The 19,360-nt window shown below is 41.5% G+C and overlaps 1 protein-coding gene across 1 annotated transcript in view; it reads left to right on the forward strand.

The window, feature by feature from the left end:
- Nucleotides 1-18,691, forward strand: part of UBASH3B (ubiquitin associated and SH3 domain containing B) — an 87,392-nt gene extending 68,701 nt beyond the window's left edge. The window contains exons 8-14 of the mRNA XM_063178485.1: nucleotides 324-444; nucleotides 2,059-2,181; nucleotides 4,704-4,796; nucleotides 5,851-5,995; nucleotides 7,997-8,103; nucleotides 10,695-10,804; nucleotides 13,933-18,691. Of these exons, the coding sequence (XP_063034555.1) occupies nucleotides 324-444; nucleotides 2,059-2,181; nucleotides 4,704-4,796; nucleotides 5,851-5,995; nucleotides 7,997-8,103; nucleotides 10,695-10,804; nucleotides 13,933-14,070 (837 nt within the window). The 3' untranslated portion in view covers nucleotides 14,071-18,691. The remainder of the gene's footprint in view (nucleotides 1-323; nucleotides 445-2,058; nucleotides 2,182-4,703; nucleotides 4,797-5,850; nucleotides 5,996-7,996; nucleotides 8,104-10,694; nucleotides 10,805-13,932) is intronic.
- The last annotated feature ends 669 nt before the right edge of the window (nucleotides 18,692-19,360 follow it).

The following is a 19,360-nucleotide window of genomic DNA, read 5'->3' on the forward strand; positions in this document are numbered from 1 at the left end:
ACAGCATTTACATACAACCTATAAGAGTCATTACATTACCATCCTGTGTTACATTTTAAACCCTAAAAACTCTCTTTGGGCCCCTTCTGCTGAGCTGGCAGGGTCTGCTCTGACCCTTGGGACTGTCTGCAAGCAGAGGGTGTTGTTCCACCAAAAGGGGATCACCTTCAGCGAGCCACACCATTGTTTTCCAGTTGTTCAGTAACTGAGGGATCTCAAAGCTTGCTTTCATTTCAATCTCCCTTATAGTTTCCAAACTCTCAAAATCTTGTGCCAGACAATGATATTGATAAGGCTTTCCTGTTTCATCTCCCCAACATCAGCCCCTGAGGATAAGCAGCCAGCCGGGCCCTCAGAAGCGCTGCCTGTTCGTGTGCAGGCACGGAGAGAGGATGGATGTGGTGTTTGGCAAGTACTGGCTGTCCCAGTGCTTCGATGCCAAAGGTGAGCCCAGCATGTCGCATGTAGGGTAAAAACTTATTTAAAAAATGCCTTAAAATGTCATAGTTGAGATGGTCACAACACAAAGCTACACTGTTTTCAGAAGGTTTCAAAGCTGTTTTTATTACAGCATGCATGCTTTTTATGCATTCTTACAAAACTCTTCAGTTTACTTATTGGTGACAAGACAAACAAAGTGCTTATGGAATAAAGAGTTGCAGGCTTCTCTTATTTATCCTTCTTTTTTCTTGGTTTCTGTGTCAATAACCTTGGTAGAGAATTCTTTCCGGGGTAAAAGTGGATCCTCCTATCAAACATGGATCCTCTTATCAAATATGCATCCTCTTATCAAATATGGATCCTCCTATCAAACTCCTCTCTGGGTCACAGAAGTCACTGTAAAACTCTCCCACATTATAAAATCAGGCCTTTCTATTTCAGCTCAATTAACAGGTAGCCTGTTACGTTCCCACGGAAAAGAACCATGAGAATGAGTTCACATAACAATGTTCTTGTCAAAAGGCAGTTTGAATCTGTGAAAATGAAGAAATCCACAAAGAAAACGTGTAAACACCTGTGTAAAGATAGAGTCTTAGCACATACACACACAGGCGCCTTCTAACCAATGAATTGAGTGGCAGAGAGTTAGAATTTCTTCTAAGGATTTAGTTAGTTTTATTCTAGCCAATTTAGAATAAAACACAATAACTTGGAAAATTGAATATAAAATATGCTGTAACATGAAAGTGGAGCCTTTGCTGCTGGAACTTTGAGGTGTTCTGCCCTTTGTTATTCACCTTTATTGTTATCTGGGGGGTATCCCAGGATTTCATGGAGGAACAAGTGGCCACTGTCTGGTAGAAGCTGTGGGTTTTAAGAAAAAATTTTGATTTTTGTGCAGCCAGCAGCAGCAAGGAGGGAATGCTCCATTTGGCAATATTCGGGAATATATCACAGGAGTGATTACAGTTCCGTCACCACAGAGAAAATGCAGTCATGGTGTTGGCAGTCTGTGTTCAATGAAAACATTTGCTGCCATCAAAGAAAAATTTTGTACTGCTGGCTCTCATGAAATGGAGCCATTCACTTGTTGTTAAATGAAAAGAACACTGCTCAGAGTGGTTTCTGGGGTATAAACTGGTGTTTTAAACCAAATGTTATGCTCTGGTTTCAGACTAGTGAATAAATTATAACTTCAGGCTGTGTTGGCCTTAGAGCTGATCACAAATCTGTCCTAAAAGATTCCTCTATTCAAAACCTTGTGGTGAAAGGATGATTTCACAACTCCCTTCTTTCTAAACTCTGATATTCCAACCTCCTGTAAAAGTGGAATGTTTGTTGTGGGATAGAAATGACATTCCCTTGGGGAAATCAGTCCTAAAAAAATAAATAAATTTGAGAACCTTAGCAACATTCTGTGCCGATTTTGAGCTGGTGAGAGGTGTTTAATTTAATTTTGTGCGATCCCTGTAAATTTATATGGGGAAAAAAAACCTGATCATGAGCCAGGCTTAGGCAGGACAGCACAGCTGAGGTGGTGGGAGAGGAGAAAATCAGGTGTTGATGTTCCTGCTTTTGTCTGGGGGAATAATTGCAGCTCGGCACCTCTCCCTGCAGGCAGGTACATGCGCAGCAACCTGAACATGCCTCACAACTTACCTCAGAGGAGTGGTGGTTTCAGGGATTATGAAAAGGATGCTCCCATCACCGTGCTGGGCTGCACCCAGGCCAGGCTCGTGGGTAAGTGCTGCTCAGCAGGCAAAGCTTGCAGCTGGACTGGGGGGATTTTGGGGGGGATTTTGGGGAAGGAATTGTTCCCATGAGTGTGGCCCATTCATGGAAGTGTCCAAGGCCGGGTTGGACAGGGTTTGGAGCAACTTGGAGTGGTGAAAAGTGTCCCTGCCCAGGGGGTTTTTGGTTTTTCCAACCCAAACCATTCCATGGTTCCATGAAGATCTTGCCCAGGAAACTTCATTATCTTCCACTTCCTCCCATTATCTTCCCTCCATCAGAGAAAGGAAATGTTCAAGGAAATAAAAAATGGATTGGATGCCCTGAGCTAATGGGATTTAAATCTTTCAAGGATTTAAAGGAATTGTTCCCATGAGCGTGGCTCATTCGTGGAAGTATTCAAGGCCAGGTTGGACAGGGTTTGGAGCAACTTGGAGTGGAGAAAATTGTTCCTGGCCAGGGGGTTTTTGGTTTTTCCAACCCAAATAATGCCATGGTTCCATGAAGACCTTGCTCAGGAAACTTTGTTATCTTCCTCCCACTTCCTCCCTTTATCTTCCCCCCATCAGAGAAAGGAAATGTTCAAGGCAGGAAAAAATGGATTGGATGCCCTGAGCTAACGGGATTTAAATCTTTCAAGGATTTAAAGGAATTGTTCCCCATGAGTGTGGCACAGGTTGTCCATCCATGGAAGTGTCCAAGGTCATGTTGGACAGGGTTTGGAGCAACCTGGGGTGGTGAAAAGTGTCGCTGCCCAGGGGGTTTTTGGTTTTTTCCAACCCAAACCATTCCCTGGTTCCATGAAGACCTTGCCCAGGAAGGTTTGTTTTCTTCCTCCCACTTCCTCCCATTATCTTCACCCCATCAGAGAATGGAAACGTTCAAGGCAGGAAAAATGCATTGGATGCCCTGAGCTAACAGGATTTAAATCTTTCAAGGAGCTTTTCAAAGTCCCTTCACCTTCCCCAGCAATTTTCCTCTTCCAAAGGAAACCTCATCTCCCTCAGCTGCTGCAGCTGAGAAGGCAAAGCAGAAATGTGGGACGGGGGGGAATCAGAGCCATCAAAGGATGAATGCACTGGGAAAATTTTGTTATTATCCACCTTGTGGGGCACTGCAGCAGTGTGGCTGTCACCTCCTCCAAAATCTGCTTTTTTCCCCCCAGTTTGCCACACCAGCATCCTTTTATCAGCCTGCCTGGCTTTATAACGTCACCAATCATTTCCAGCGCTCTCCCACCCTCCCCATCCTCGTCCCTGAGCCTGCTGCTTTGTGCACAGATAAAATCCTTTGTCGGTGAAGCAGCACATCTTGGGAGCTGTGATGGGAGAGCCCAGCCCTCAAACACGCAGCTCTGAGCATTTCCAACTCAAATCCTTCCAGCACTCCTTGCTGGGCACAGCCAAACTGGGGCAGCTAAAATTATCCTGCCTTGTTTGAGCACAAATAAATCACAGGGCAGCAGGAGGATGCTCAGGCTCCACACGGCAGCAGGGACAGAAGGGACCCTGTGAGTGTCACAGCACTTTGCTGGTGGCATTCAGGGACAAGGACACACTTTGGGTGGCATTAAGAGCTCCAAGGACACTTTGCTGGTGTCATTTGGGGGACAAAGACACACTTTGGGTGGCACTAAGAGCTCCAAGGACACTTTACAAAGCGTTACATTTTAAACACATTTTAAATTGGTGGCATTCAGGGCACAAGGACACACTGGGTGGCATTAACAGCTCCAAGGACACTTTGCTGGTGGCATTCAGGGACAAGGACACACTTTGGGTGGCATTAAGAGTTCCAAGGACACTTTACTGGTGGCACTCAGAGGACAAGGACACACTGGGTGGCATTAACAGCTCCAAGGACACTTTGCTGGTGGCATTTGGGGGACAAGGACACACTTTGGGTGGCATTGAAGACCTCCAAGGAAGAGCTCCAAGGAAGAGCTCCTTGTCCCCTCAGTGTCATTTTGCTGGTGGCACTCAGGAGACAAGGACAACTTTGGGTGGCATTAAGAGCTCCAAGGACACTTTGCTGGTGGCTTTGGAGAGGTCTGTGCACACCCTTTCCTGGAGGCACTCAAGGGGTGTGAGGACACTTTGCTGGTGGCTTTGGAGAGGTCCAAGGACACTTTGTTGGTGGCATTGAGGGGTTCAAGGACACACTTTGCTAATGGGGTCCAAGGACACACAATTTGTGACATTAAAGGGGTCCAAGGACACTTTGCTGGTGGCATTAAAGGCGTCCAAGGACACTTTGCTGGTGGCATTAAAGGGGTCCAAGGACACATTTTGTGGGGAATTAAAGGGATTTGGGTGCACACTTTCCTGATGGCAATGAATGGGCCCAAGGACACTTTGCTGGTGGCAATGAACGGGTCCAAGGACACTTTGCTGGTGGCATTAACGGGGTCCAAGGACACATTTTGTGGAGAATTAAAGGGATTTGGGGGCACACCTTCCTGGTGGCAATGAACGGGCCCAAGGACACTTTGCTGGTGGCATCTGAGGCTCTGAGGGGACACTGTCTTGCAGGTGAAGCCTTGCTAGAAACCAACACCATTGTAGACTACATCTACAGCTCGCCCTCGCTGCGCTGCGTGCAGACAGCCCACAACATCCTGAAAGGTGAGGGACACAGGGACGGGCTGGGGTGTCCTCATGTGCTGCAAAACATCTGACAAACAGGGAAAAAACACGGGCCTAAGTCCATGGGGGGTGGTAATTAGTATTGATTTTATTGTTGAATTAATTTTTATATTATTATATCATATATTGGTATGTTATTATATCATTTTTATTTAATTACTTAAATAAATTTAATTTCTTTAAATGCATTATTTATTCATTAAATTTTATTTATTAATATATAGGTCATTATTAATTTATTGATTAATAAAATTTTTATTACATTTATTCATTATTTTATTTAATCATTCTATTATATATTCTCTTCTATTATTCTATTATTATATTCTATTTTATTATAGATAATATTATTGCTATATATATTATTCTATTCTATTATTCTATCCTAATTAAATTAATTACTATTATCTATTAAGTGAATGGCAATCATTATTTCCATAGCAATATATTTTCTATCAGCACAATCTATAAGGAGCCCTTTTCTAATTGCACCAGCTGCCAGCCAGAGTTTGACATTCCCTAGAATACATTGTATACAATTGTAGGGAATACATTAAATTAATTATTTTTTATTTTTATAATTAATATTTTTTGTTTCAATAATTATTTGATTATTTACAAATCAGTTGTAGGGCATACATTAAATAATTTAATTTTTTTTTAATACCTAATTTCCTATAGAGAACGGGAATAAGCAATGCTTAACAATAGGAAAATAGGAATAGTAATACTTAATTTCCCATAGAAAACCAATAAATTAACAGATACCTGAAGCATTAAATCTTCTCTCTTCTTTCTCACTGCTACCTGGCCTCATCTCCCTGTTTTCCAGGTATGCAACAGGCGAACAACCTGAAAATCTGGGTAGAGCCCGGCTTGTTTGAGTGAACCATATACATGACATAAATTTAATTAATTTTATTTCTTTAATAATAACTCAAATTAAATTTATTTTTTAATGAATAAATACCTGAAGCAATAAAGCTGCTCTGTTCCTCCCCTGCGCTGTGTGCCCCCCGTCCGTGTGTCGCAGGCATGCAGCAGGAGAACAGCCTGAAGATCCGCGTGGAGCCCGGCCTGTTCGAGTGGACCAAGTGGGTGTCGGGGAGCTCGCTGCCCGCCTGGATCCCGCCCGCAGACCTGGCTGCAGCCACGCTCAGCGTGGACACAACCTACAGGTACCGAGGGCAGGGCGACTCGGGGCACCCAGCACCCAAACCTGCTCTGGGCACCCAGCACCCAAACCTGCTCTGGGCATCAGCACCCAAACCTGCTCAAACTGGGGCTGCTCGGGGCACCGAGCACCCAAACCTGCTCAAACTGGGGCTATCGGGGCACCAGCACCCAAACCTGCTCAAACTGGGGCTGCTCGGGGCACCAGCACCCAAACCTGCACAGACTGGGGCTGCTCGGGGCACCGAGCACCCAAACCTGCTCAAACTGGGGCTGCTCAGGGCACCCAGCACCCAAACCTGCACAAACTGGGGCTCTCCCGGCACCCAGCACCTAAACCTGTTCTGGGCACCCAGCGCCCAAACCTGTTCTGGGCACCCAGCACCCAAACCTGCTCGGGGCACCAGCACCCAAACCTGTTCTGGGCACCCAGCACCCAAACCTGCTCGGGGCACCAGCACCCAAACATGCTCGGGGCACCCAGCACCCAAACCTGCACAAACTGGGGCTCTCGGGGCACCAGCACCCAAACCTGCTCAAACTGGGGCTGCTCGGGGCACCAGCACCCAAACTTGCACAGACTGGGGCTCTTGGGGCACCCAGCACCTAAACCTGCTCTGGGCACCCAGCACCCAAACCTGTTCTGGGCACCCAGCACCCAAACCTGCTCGGGGCACCCAGCACCCAAACCTGCTCGGGGCACCCAGCACCCAAACCTGCACAAACTGGGGCTCTCGGGGCACCAGCACCCAAACCTGCACAGACTGGGGCTGCTCAGGGCACCCAGCACCCAAACCTGCTCTGGGCACCCAGCACCCCAACCTGCTCTGGGCACCCAGCACCCAAACCTGGTCAGGGCACCCAGCACCTAAACCTGTTCTGGGCACCCAGCACCCAAACCTGCTCTGGGCATCCAGCACCCAAACCTGCTCAGGGTGAATGTCACCACAGGCTGGGAGAGCTGCTGAGGGTGTCCAGAGAAACTCAGAGCAGGCTCCGGCCTGCTGTGCTGAACATGACCTGAAAATTATATATTTTTATATATTTTTATATATTTTTATATATTTTTATATATTTTTATATATTTTTAATTTTTATATACATATGTATATGTATATATATATGTGTACATAGATATGTTAAATAATAGATATAAATATACATATAATATATATGACCTGGAAATTTTATATATATATATATATATATATATATATATATATATATATATATATATATATATATATATATATATATAGTATTATTATTATTTATTTATAGATGTATATATACATGTATGTGTCTAAATATATATGTGTGTATATATATGTATGTAGGTATACTAAATAATATATAAAATATACATATATTTTTTATATATATATATGTCTATATGACCTGAAAATTATATATAAATATATATAAATTATATATAAATTTATATATGTATATACATATGTATATGTATATATATTAAATAATATTTATAAATATATATATTATATGTTAAATATATATTTAATATATATATGACCTGAAAATTCTATACAATATATGTAGAATATATACACGTACCTGAGATTATATAATATATAAGAAATTCAAAGATAAATATATTATATCATAGATATTATTTTTATATATTTATATATAAATTATATAAATATAATTCTATATAAAATAGATACGTATAAAATAAATTTTGCCTTATTATCAACCAAATTTCCCACATCACTGGCACTTCCTCCTGATCACAGAGGGTTAGGGTTAGAATTCTTTATTTTTACCATTCCCTGGCTGTGTTTTTCTCCTCCCAGTCCTTGCAGTCAGTTAGAATTCTTTATTTTTGCCATTCCCTGGCTGTGTTTCTCTCCTCCCAGACCTTGCAGTCAGTTAGAATTCTTTATTTTTGCCATTCCCTGGCTGTGTTTCTCTCCTCCCAGACCTTGCAGTCAGTTAGAATTCTTTATTTTGACAATTCCCTGGCTCTGTTTCTCTCCCCTCAGACCTCATATTCCTGTCAGCAAGTTGGTGGTTTCTGAGTCTTACGACTCCTACATCAGCAGAAGCTACCAAGTGACGAAGGAAATCATCAGTGAATGTAAAGGCAAAGGTGAGTGAGTGCTGCAGAGGGGGTGGCAATTCCAATATTCCTGAATTATTTCTCTCTTAGAGGATAAATTCCCAGCCCTGAATCTCCCATCCTCTCTCCCAGAACCATTGGAAAGTCCTGAGCTATAATTTCAGATAAACTCCTCTTACAGGAGAGGGCCAGAAAGTCAAATGGCAGAATTATTTTAGGGATCCCGACTCATTGGAATGATAGGAATTTATTCCCAAGGGAATAAATGGAAATTCCCAAGAGAATTCACTTATTCCCTTTGGAATTATTTTGCAGATACATCACCTTAAGAGAGGGCCAGAAAGTCAAATGGCAGAATTATTTTAGAGATCCTGAATCATTGAAGTGATACGAATTTATTCCCAAGGGAATAAATGAATTATTTTCCAGATACATCACCTTGCAAGAGAGGTCCATAAAGTCAAATAGCAGAATTATTTTAGGAATCCTGACCCATTGGAATGATAGGAATTTATTCCCAACGGAATAAATGAATTGTTTTTTAGATACATCACCCTACAAGAGAGGGCCATAAAGTTAAACAGCAGAATTATTTTAGGGATCCCATTGCAATGATGGGAATTTATTCCCAAGGGAGTAAATGAATTAATTTTCAGATATATCGCCTTACAAGAGAGGTCCAGAAAGTTAAAAAATGGAATTATTTTAGGGATGCTTACCCACTGGAGTGATAGGAATTTATTCCCAAGGGAATAAATGAATTCTTTTCCAGATACATCACTTTACATGTCAAGGCCAGAAAGTTAAACAGCAGAATTATTTTAGGGATCCCATTGGAATGGTGGGAATTTATTCCCAAGGGAATAAATGAATTATTTGCCCTCTGCTGTGTGTTCCCACTACTAAATGGGACATTTTCCCTCCCCTATCCGAGCCCCTCCTCCAACTTATATTTCCATAAAAACCTTAGAACATTTCTCCAAACACAACATTGATTTTTTTAAAAAACCTCTAACTGTTATTGTCGATTCTGAGAATCCCTAAATTCTGTCGTTTTCACAGATTTCCTCTCGCTGACCTGACTCTGCATTCTAAGCTTTGATTTTAATGGTTTGCACGCAAAAATTCAAAAGCACAGTGGGGCATTGCTTGTGAAGGATCTCAGAAATGGAAATGCGGAGCTGCCACTGTGCAAAGCCCGCAAGTGAAATTAAAGTGTTTGTTGTAACAGGAATTAATTTTTGCGTAGGCAAAAAGCATCTGCTTCCCAACACAGCTGAAACCTCACTGGAATTCTTGTTTTCTCCAGAAAACATTTTCAAACCAAGTAGGAATGAGTTAAACACTACCCTGAAAATTGAGAAATGCTGTAAACATGTTAACAAATCTCATTTTCCCCTTCATTCACTCTTGTATTTGTGGGGTGCCCCGTGGCAGGGAGGAATGATGAATGTGACTCTGTGTTCTCAGAAGGCTGATATTTATATTATATTATATTATATTATATTATATTATATTATATTATATTATATTATATTATATTATATTATATTTATTATATTATATTTATTATATTATATTTATTATATTATATTTATTATATTATACTAAAGAATACAGAAAGGATACAGACAAAAGGCTAAAAAGATAATAATGCAAATTCGTGACTCTTTCCAGAGTCCCTACACAGCTTGGCCCTGATTGGCCAAAGAGTCAAAACAATTCCCATGAAACCAATAAAACAATCTCCAAACACATTCCAAAGCAGCAAAACACAGGAGAAGCAAATCAGATAATTATTGTTTTCCTTTTTCTCTGAGGCTTCTCAGCTTCCTAGGAGAGAAATCCCGGGCAAAAGGGATTTTTCAGAAAATGCGACAGCGACAATTCACAGCTTGATGTGTTGTTGTAGGATAAAGTGTTTTAAAAGGCTGCTTGATCTGGGGCACCAGCCCCTAAACCTGGCTTTGGTCCCTCCTCAGGCTGTGTTTTGTAGGAGTGACAGGGGTAGGACTGTGGGGACAGAAAGAGATGGGAGATCTCTGCAGCCAGGGCTGGGAATTTGGGGTTTATTGCAAAGGGCCTGGGCGCAGGGCCCTGCTGGGAGCTGCCAGCCACAGCTCAGAGCAGCCCCAAAGAGGGAGAGAGAGGTAAAGAGAGTGGTAAAAAGGATGAGAGAGTGAGGAAAAGAGAGAAAGGTTCCCGTTCCAATACAATAAATTATCTTCTGTTTTGGACATTCTAATCCTCACTAACCAATCTAGTACAATACACAAATCCTACAGCATTTACATACAGCCTGTAAGAATCATTACATTGCCATCCTGTGTTACATTTTAAACACTAAAATCTCCTCTTTGGGCCCTTCTGCTAAGCTGGCAGGGTCTGCTCTGGCCCTTGGGCCTGTCTGCAAGCAGAGGGTGTTGTTCCATCAAAAGGGGATCACCTTCAGCAGCCACACCATTGTTTTCCAGTTGTTCAGTAACTGAGGGATCTCAAAGTTTGCTTTCATTTCCATCTCGCTTATAGTTTCCGTATTCTCAGAATCTTTTGCCAGGCAGTGATATTGATAAGGCTTTCCTGTTTCACCTTCCCCAACAGTGTTTCTCATTTTATTTCAGGAAATAACATCCTGATCGTGGCTCATGCCTCCTCCCTGGAGGCCTGCACCTGCCAGCTCCAGGGGCTGTCCCCCCAGAACTCCAAGGATTTTGTACAGATGGTCCGAAAGGTGAGGGCCAGCAGGGACGAAACCAAGTGGAGATCTGCTGGAGCAGGGCTTGGTCTGAGATGGACTCATTTCAGGAGTCAGGAGGGTGAGGGAGAAGGGTTTGAGAGGCTGGGGCAGAGTGTGGGGTCAGGGACCCTCCTGAGATGGGTGTGCAGGGACAGTTTGTGCTTTGTAGGGTCAGGAACCCTCCTGAGAAGGGTTTGCAGGGAGCCTTTTGGGTTTGTGGGGTCAGATGCCCACCTGAGCTGCAGGAACATCCACATCCCCCCAAAGTTCAAACAAAACAGGAACAAAAATGTTCCTGAGCTTCAGGAACATCCACATTTCCCCCAAAGCTGTGCTGGTTTGGGACCACACTTGCTTTGAGCTGGTCCCTGTTTAAACCTACATCCCATTTAAACCTACATCCCATTCAAAACTACATCCCATTTAAACCTACATCCCATTCAAAACCACATTCTTAAACCTACATTTCATTCAAACCTACATTCTTAAAAGTACATTCTTAAACTTAGGTTCTTAAAGCTACATTTCATTCCAAACTACCTTTTTAAAACTACATTTTTAAAACTACATTTCATTCGTAACTACATTCTTGAAACTACAATTCCATTCAAAACTACATTTTTAGAACAACATTTTCAAAACTACATTCCATTCAACACTACATTTTTAAAACTTCATTCTTAAAACTACATTCCTTTCAAAACTACATTCTTCAACATACACTTTTAAAACTGCATTTCATTCGAAACTACATTCTCAAACCTACATTTTTGAAACTACATTCCATTCAAAACTACATTCTTAAACCTACATTCTTAAACCTACATTCTTAAAGCTACGTTTCATTCAAAACTACCTTTTTAAACCTACATTTTTGAAACTACATTCCATTCAAAACTACATTCTTAAACCTACATTCTTAAACCTACATTCTTAAACCTACATTTTTAAACCTACATTCTTAAAACTACATTTTTGAAACTACATTCCATTCAAAACTACATTTTTAAAGCCACATTCTTAAGACTACATTGCATTCAAACCTACATTCTTAAAACTACCTTCTTAGATCTACATTTTTAAAACTACATTCTTAAAGCTACATTTTTAAAGCTACGTTCCATTCAAAACTACATTTTTAAACCCACATTCCAAGGGTATAATCTGGTTTTTTTTGGTTTTTTTTGTGGTGCGCAGCCTGTCAATCGCCATCTGAAAATGGACTTTGGGAGAGGGGAAGAGAGCAAAGAAGGGTGAAATCCTGGAGTGGCCCTGCAGGGTCTCACCCCTGGGATGGGTATTGTTATGTTTGCTTCATTATTTCATCATTAAAAAAAACCTAAATAATATTAAAAGTAGTAACAATTTTAATGAAATAGTTTAGAAAATATATAAACAAGGGATAATTTGGTTCAAATAATAGCGCATAAGCAAAAATAACCACGGGGTGCGGAGGGCAGGGTTTTCAATGACCCTTGCCACCTCACGTACAAGCTTGCCAAGTGAAAATCACTTCTTAGATGCCATGTGTCAATGCCATCTCCTCCTATTTTCAGTTTGTCACTTTTCTGTTTCTACTTTCTTCACTACTTTTACTACGCATGTGCCACCATATTACCGCGCCTGAGTGGGTCGCTGCTGGTGAGAGAGAGACGGTGAATCTTGTTTCTTGATCAGAAGGCTGATTTATTATATATTATATAGAATACGTTATAACTATGCTAAATAGAATATAGAGAGAGGTTTGCAGAGCTGCTAAGCCAGCTAGAATAGATAGAAAGAATCCATAACAAAGTTTTGCCCGAGGTCTCAGTCCCCTGGCTTGCACTGGTGATTGGCCCTTAATTATAAACATAGAAAATGAGCCAATCAAGAGACCCCTGTTACATTCCACAGCATCTGACAATAATTGTTTACCTTCCCTTCTGAGGCCTCTGGCCTCCAGAAGACACAGAAATCCGAAAGAAAGGATTTCTGTGAAGAAATGTCTGCGACACCACCACTCGGTTTGGTGGTCGCACAAGTCTTTGGGGGTCGTTGCTGATGAAGGCTCTGTAGTCTTCTTCGTTGTCCTTTAATTCCCCTTTGGGTTACACATGCGCACCAAGCCAGTACAATGCAAGCCAAGGCTAACGTGTCACTGCATCTACATATCAAAGCAATAAGTCCCTTACAATTAGCATTTTCTTGGACCCAACCAGGTTCTTGGTCATTTTTAGCAACTGTATCTTCAGCTTCTTTCCTGTGGTCTTTGAGAACATCTGCTGAGAATGGGGGGTTGTCGCTGTCTCGGCTGTTTCTGATGGCCTGGAAAGGCTCGGGGTGGCCTTGGGCAGCCCGCACTCCAAAGGACGAAAAGAGGCTTCAGGTTTTTTCTCGGTCTTCAGTGTTTATTAGTTTTTATCTACAAGATTTTCTCTCGGCCCGACAGAGGTCTGCACAGCACACCAGCCATGAGCACACTGAGAGCCCCCGGGGCGGTCACTTATCTTTATACCCAAAACTACGTATAAGATATTTACCTATTTTCCCCAATACCTTTCACCCTTTATTGACCAGTGCACTTTTAGTAAGAACCAATCCCAAAGTGCCAACATCACCACAGAAGATGGAGGCCAAGAAGAAGAAGAAGAAGAAGGACAGGACACGCCCCAATTCCTCCATCTTGCTTCTCTAGACCCCCCTGTACAGAAATCCCAAACCCTGTGTCTCACACTCTAATTAACCCATCCCTTCACCATTTATCCCAGTGAGATCCTCCCATCCTCATACAGGGGTCGTCTCCCGTGCAGGATCAAAGTCCAGCCACCAGACACTTCTGGAAACATTCCAGGAGTCCGAGCCCCCCAAGGGTGGTCTTGGTGACTCTGCACATCAGTCCTGATGTGCTGAGATCCCACAGGGGGTGGGTGGAGCCCCTCCTTTCCCTCTCTTCTTTGGCATTACAACTTTTAGCTATTAACTGTTTTATTATTCTCAAATATTAATTACTGTATCAATAGTGATTACTGTTTCAATTTCTATCAGCACAAATCATACCTATTTATCACAGTATGGATCCCTTGGGATTACCCAGCTCAATTCCTGCTGTTCTCCTGAAATTCCCACCTCTCTCCTCACAGATTCCCTACCTGGGCTTCTGCTCCTGTGAAGAGCTGGGGGACACCGGCGTGTGGCAGCTCACGGACCCCCCCATCCTCCCTCTCACCCATGGACCCACCGGGGGCTTTAACTGGAGAGAAACGCTCCTGCAGGAGTAGGAGCACCGGCAAGGACAGCCCTGCCCAGCTGGACAATGCCTCTTCTTCCTCCTCTTCATCACCTTCCTCCTTGTGTTTTATCGCCAGCAGGAAAAAACCCTCCTCGCCTGTCCCGCGCATCCCACACGGGGCCGCAGCCCTGCAAAAAAGTCTTTTTTTAATTTAAATGGGCTGCGAATCGGCTCCTTTACAACAAAACGGGCTGAGTTGAGGGGGAAAAAAAAATAAATTAAAATACAGCTGGAGTGCTCTTGCACAGCTCGGGGTTGGTTTCCTCACCTTGAAGGAGCTCTGGTGACACTTTCGCTGTGGGGACAATGAGGATGTGGCAGGCAGGATGCTGGGGTTGTTTTGTCACTGCTGTTTTTGCAGCCTTGTTCAGCACCTCGTGCTTGCTCCACTCCCAGCCCCCAAAGCCTCAGCACCTCGCAGGAAAATCAAAAAATTCAAAAAAAAAAAATCCTCCCCCAAGGCTGGGAATGAGTCCAGGGTTGTCTCTGCAGGCTGCACCAGGATATTCCTCTCCTCTGAGTGCTGAAAATGTGCTGGATTTGTGCAGAAATTGGTTGATATTAAGGAAAATAAGAGATCGGTTGATATTCAGGAAAATAAGAGATTGGTTGATATTCACGAAAATAAGAGAGTGGTTGATATTAAAGAAAATAAGAGATGGGCTGATATTCAGGAAAATTCTGTATGTGAAAAATTCTGAATTTCAAATTTCACATCGGTTACAGGTGAGGTTTAAGCATCAAAAGTCAGCACAACCCCCAAACCCTCAGCACCTCCCAGAAAAATCAAAAAATCAAAAAAATCCTTCCCCAAAGCTGGAAAAGAGTCCAGGGCTGCCTCTGCAGGCGGTTCCTCTGAGCAAAGATGGGAGTGCTCAAAATGTGCTGGATATTGTGCAGAGATTTGGTTGATATGAAGGAAAATAAGAGATTTGTTGATATCCAGGAAAATTCTGGCTCAGAGGGAAGTTCCAAATTTCCACATCTGTTACAGGTGGAGTTTGGGCATCAAAAGTCAGCACAACAAAAGCTGGGAGGGATTTCTTTGAAGTGGAAATAAAAGAAGCCTTTTCCAACCAAATCTGAGGGATTTAGGAGGTTCAGATTTGGGTTTTCAGTCCTTTATTTTGATTATTGAAATCCACCTGTGTCCACAGGTTTGTGCTGTTAAATTCCCTTCAGAAGGCTTTATAAAAGCCCTTTATAAAAACCCTTTATAAAAGGGTTTTTTTCCCCTTTTATATTGGGATTTTTGTACAGAAATAATTGGGAGGGAGCAAACCCCAAAAAGAGAAAATTGGGAGTGAGCAAACCCCAAAAAGACGAGAAACAACTGGGATGGAACAAAACCCAAAACAGGCAGAAATTGGGATGGAGCAAACGCCAAAAGAGCAGAAAATTGGGAGGGAGAAAACCTCAAAAAGAGGAGAAAATTGGGATGGAAATAACCCCAAAAAAAAGGAGAAAAAATTGGGATGGAGCAAACCCCAAAAGAGGAGAAAATTGGGAGGGAGCAAACTCCACGAGACGAGAAACAACTGGGATGGAACAAACCCCAAAAGAGGAGAAAATTGGGATGGAAAAAAAACCCAGAGGATGAGAAAAAAAAATGGATGGAGCAAATCCCAAAAGAGAAGAAATTTGGGATGGAGAAAACCCCAAAGGAGGAGAAAAAATTGGGATGAGAAAACCCCAAAAGAGGAGAAAAAAATGGGAGGGAGCAAACTCCAAGAGACGAGAAACAACTGGGATGGAACAAACCCCCAAAAAAAGGAGAAAATTGGAATGGAAAAAAATAACCAAAAAAAGGAGAAAATTGGAATGGAAAAAAACCCCAAAAAAAGGAGAAAATTGGGCTGGAGCAAACCCAGAGGGGCTGAGCTCAGTTTTGAGCCCATCCTGGCCATGGTCCCAGCTATTCCCACAATCCACAGGATAAAAATCCCATTATTTCTACTTTTAGGACTGTGTGACACCCCTTAGGCCACTGATAAGAGCTTTATCACAGCAGGGATGGAACTGAAAAGTCAGGGAGAAAATTCAGGGCGGGGAAAATAAAAACCCCAACCTGCTCCTGTGTGGTTTGATCGCTGTCAGGTTCGTTTTTAATTGTCATTTCAATTATTTTTTTTGCTGTGTACAGACATTCTGAAGAGCATTTCTGGCTTGTTGTCCTCCATGCAAAAAAAAAAAAAAAAACAAATTAAATTAAATATTTGACAATCACACCAAAAAAAAAAGACAAAAAATTTAGTTGTTGAGGCGTGTGAATTCTCCAGATTTTTTATTTTTTTTTTTGTGTAAAAATTTGGGGCAGGAAATATTGCTGCGTTTTAATATTTATTTATCTCATATCCTGCTGGAGTTGAGTGATATTAAAAGGAGATTTTTAGGAGCATTAAACAGAGAGGGAGCAAAAGCTGGATGTACAATTTGAGTGGTGTCAGCTGCTCTTTGATACAGAAATAAATAAAAAATATAGAAATAAATAAAAAAGGTGTTCTGGTTGAGGAGGTAGATGTTAAAATACTCTTCTTTAAAATATATATATATATTTTTGGATGTTGGGGAAATATTTTGACAATTTTGGTCTTGTCTTGAATTAGGTGTCAGGGAGAAAAATCTTATTTTCTTCAGCATTTTGAGTTTTCTTGGGGGTTTTGTGTTGAGCGGTGTTGAAAGAGCTTTTTGGGTGGAAAAAAAGAGAAAAAATGTTCCTTTTAAATTTATAATTGAGAGTTGAGAAGACAAAAAGATTGCTGCTGCATTTTCACCCCATTAATGAGGATTTAATGCTGATTAATGTGGATTTAATGCTGATTAATGTGGATTTAATGTCACTCCTGTGGTTTGTCCCACAACATTAAATTTCAGCACTCCAAAATCTTTCCCTTCACTGTGAGCTGCATCAGATCCCAGCTTTTATTCTAACATCAATTCCCAGCTTTTTCCTTCTCTCCACAATTAAGGAATAAAAAAAAAAAAAAAAAAAGCTGCAAGCCTGCCAAGAATAAAGTTAATTTTTATAATTTGCAATGTATGGCTTAGGAAAACAAAAAAAAAAAAAAATTAAATTGAGATTTAAGTCAACAGAGCTTTGCTTGTTTATGCAAAATGAGGATGCAGACCGTGGTAATTTCAGTAAAAATTTGGTGTTTCCCTTTTCACAGTTTCAGACAGGGGCCAGGGGCCTCTTCTGCTGTGAAATCCTGGTGAATTCAAAGAGATAAAGGTAAATTTGGTGAATTTTATCCCCAAATAATTCCTTGGGTTTGTGGGTTGGTTTAATTTCTTTCAAAAGAGGCGCAGAGGAAGTCACAGGTAGGAGGGATGGAGTCACTGAACAGAAGAAATGCAATTAACAGCGGCTGTTAATTAACAGCCCGGCTGCAAAATCACTTCTTGCTGCCCCCCACTTCCTCAAATTCATCCCCAGGGACCCCTCATCACCCACAACAGAAAATACTCAGCCAGTTCCTGCGTTATTTCTCATTATTTCTGTATTTCCTCAGCTCTCAGCCAGTTCCTGCATTATTCCTCATTATTTCTGTATTTTCTCAACTCTCAGCCAGTTCCTGCGTTATTCCTCATTATTTCTGTATTTCCTCAGCTCTCAGCCAGTTCCTGCATTATTTCTCATTATTTCTGTATTTTCTCAACTCTCAGCCAGTTCCTGCGTTATTTCTCATTATTTCTGTGTTTTCTCAACTCTCAGCCAGTTCCTGCGTTATTTCTCCTTATTTCTGTATTTCCTCAACTTTCATCTCTTCAGACTCGTTGTTGCCAACATCCCCTTTTCCTTTCGGTTTTATTTTTGTTTCATTTTCACCTCGTTGTATCATTCTGTTTATTACGGATTTTGGTTTTTATTTAGTTGTATTTATTTGAGAGGAAAAAAAAGAAAAAAAGAAGAAGAAGTTTGCTGTTTAAAAACCCCAATAATTGTATTGCCAAAACCAGCTGTGATTACCTGTGACATCTGTATTTTTTTTATTTTAGGGGCGGGTGGTTGTTTTTAATCTCATTTTTTTGAGCGCTGCCAACTCTTCGAACAACCACGGCGTTTGAATTTGCTTCTCACATTAAACGGAACTCTCAGAATTCAGAAAAAAACATCTCGCAGGTGATTTAATAAAGTTTATTAAATAGGAAGTGCCGAGCACCCTTCCTGTTTCACGTTTCCTCCGGAGCGTGGTGGAGCTTTGAGCTGCATTTTTATTTTTTCCTGAGGCTGAAATTCGCTCACTTGACGGCAGATGGCACAAAATCCTCCCAATTCCTGCTCTCCGGGATGGGATTTTCCCTCGGAATTCAGATTTTCCCCGGAATTATTTCACTCTCAGCTCTGGAATTGAAGCCACAACTTTCAAACCAAACTCACTTTTCCCACACATCTTTCTTAATCTAAGTTTTCATTTTATTCTTTTTTTCTTTCAGCCCAATTTTATTTCTTTTTTTTCCTTTCAATTCTGTTTTAAATTCACGACCTGCAGCTCTGTTTTCCAGTAAAATTGATTCATGATGATGACCGCAAAAATCACAGATTTATCAACCAAATTCCCCCTGAAATTTCATGGAAATAGATCCTAATAAATGAGGAATAAAACACACCATTGGTTTATAATTAATTTTGTCCACTTCATTCAAGCACACACTGATTTTAAAATAAATAATTATCTTATTCAATTCAGTTTATTTTGACTGTAACAGTCCACACCAAATTCTGAGCAGCTCCAAAGGAGGATCTGCCACAGTGCCACAAAAGTGACTTTTATTTTAATCCAGGCATTTAAAATGGGTTTTCAAGCTGCCTTGCCACATCCAGGAGTGTAATTTTTATAATCCGGAGATTTTAAAAATGGATTTTAGGATGCCTTCCCACATCCACGAGTGACATTTTTCAATCCAAGGATTTAAAATGGGTTCTCAAACCGCCTTGCCACATCCTTGCCACATCCACACGTGTCATTTTTATAATCCAGGCATTTAAAATGGGTTTTAAGCAGCCTTGCCACATCCAGGAGTGTAATTTTTATAATCCAGAGATTTTTAAATGGATTTTAAGATGCCTTGCCACATCTACAAGTGACATTTTTATAATCCAGGCATTTGAAATGGGTTTCAAGCAGCCTTGCCACATCCAGAAGTGTCATTTTTATAAACCAGGGATTTAAAATGTTTTTTTAAGCAGCCTTGCCACATCCACGAGTGATATTTTTTAATGCAAGGATTTAAAATGGGTTCTCAAACTGCCTTGCCACATCCACAAGTGTCATTTT

This window comes from Melospiza melodia, chromosome 29 (genome assembly GCF_035770615.1).
Source record: "Melospiza melodia melodia isolate bMelMel2 chromosome 29, bMelMel2.pri, whole genome shotgun sequence".
NCBI classification, from domain to species: Eukaryota; Metazoa; Chordata; class Aves; order Passeriformes; family Passerellidae; genus Melospiza; species Melospiza melodia.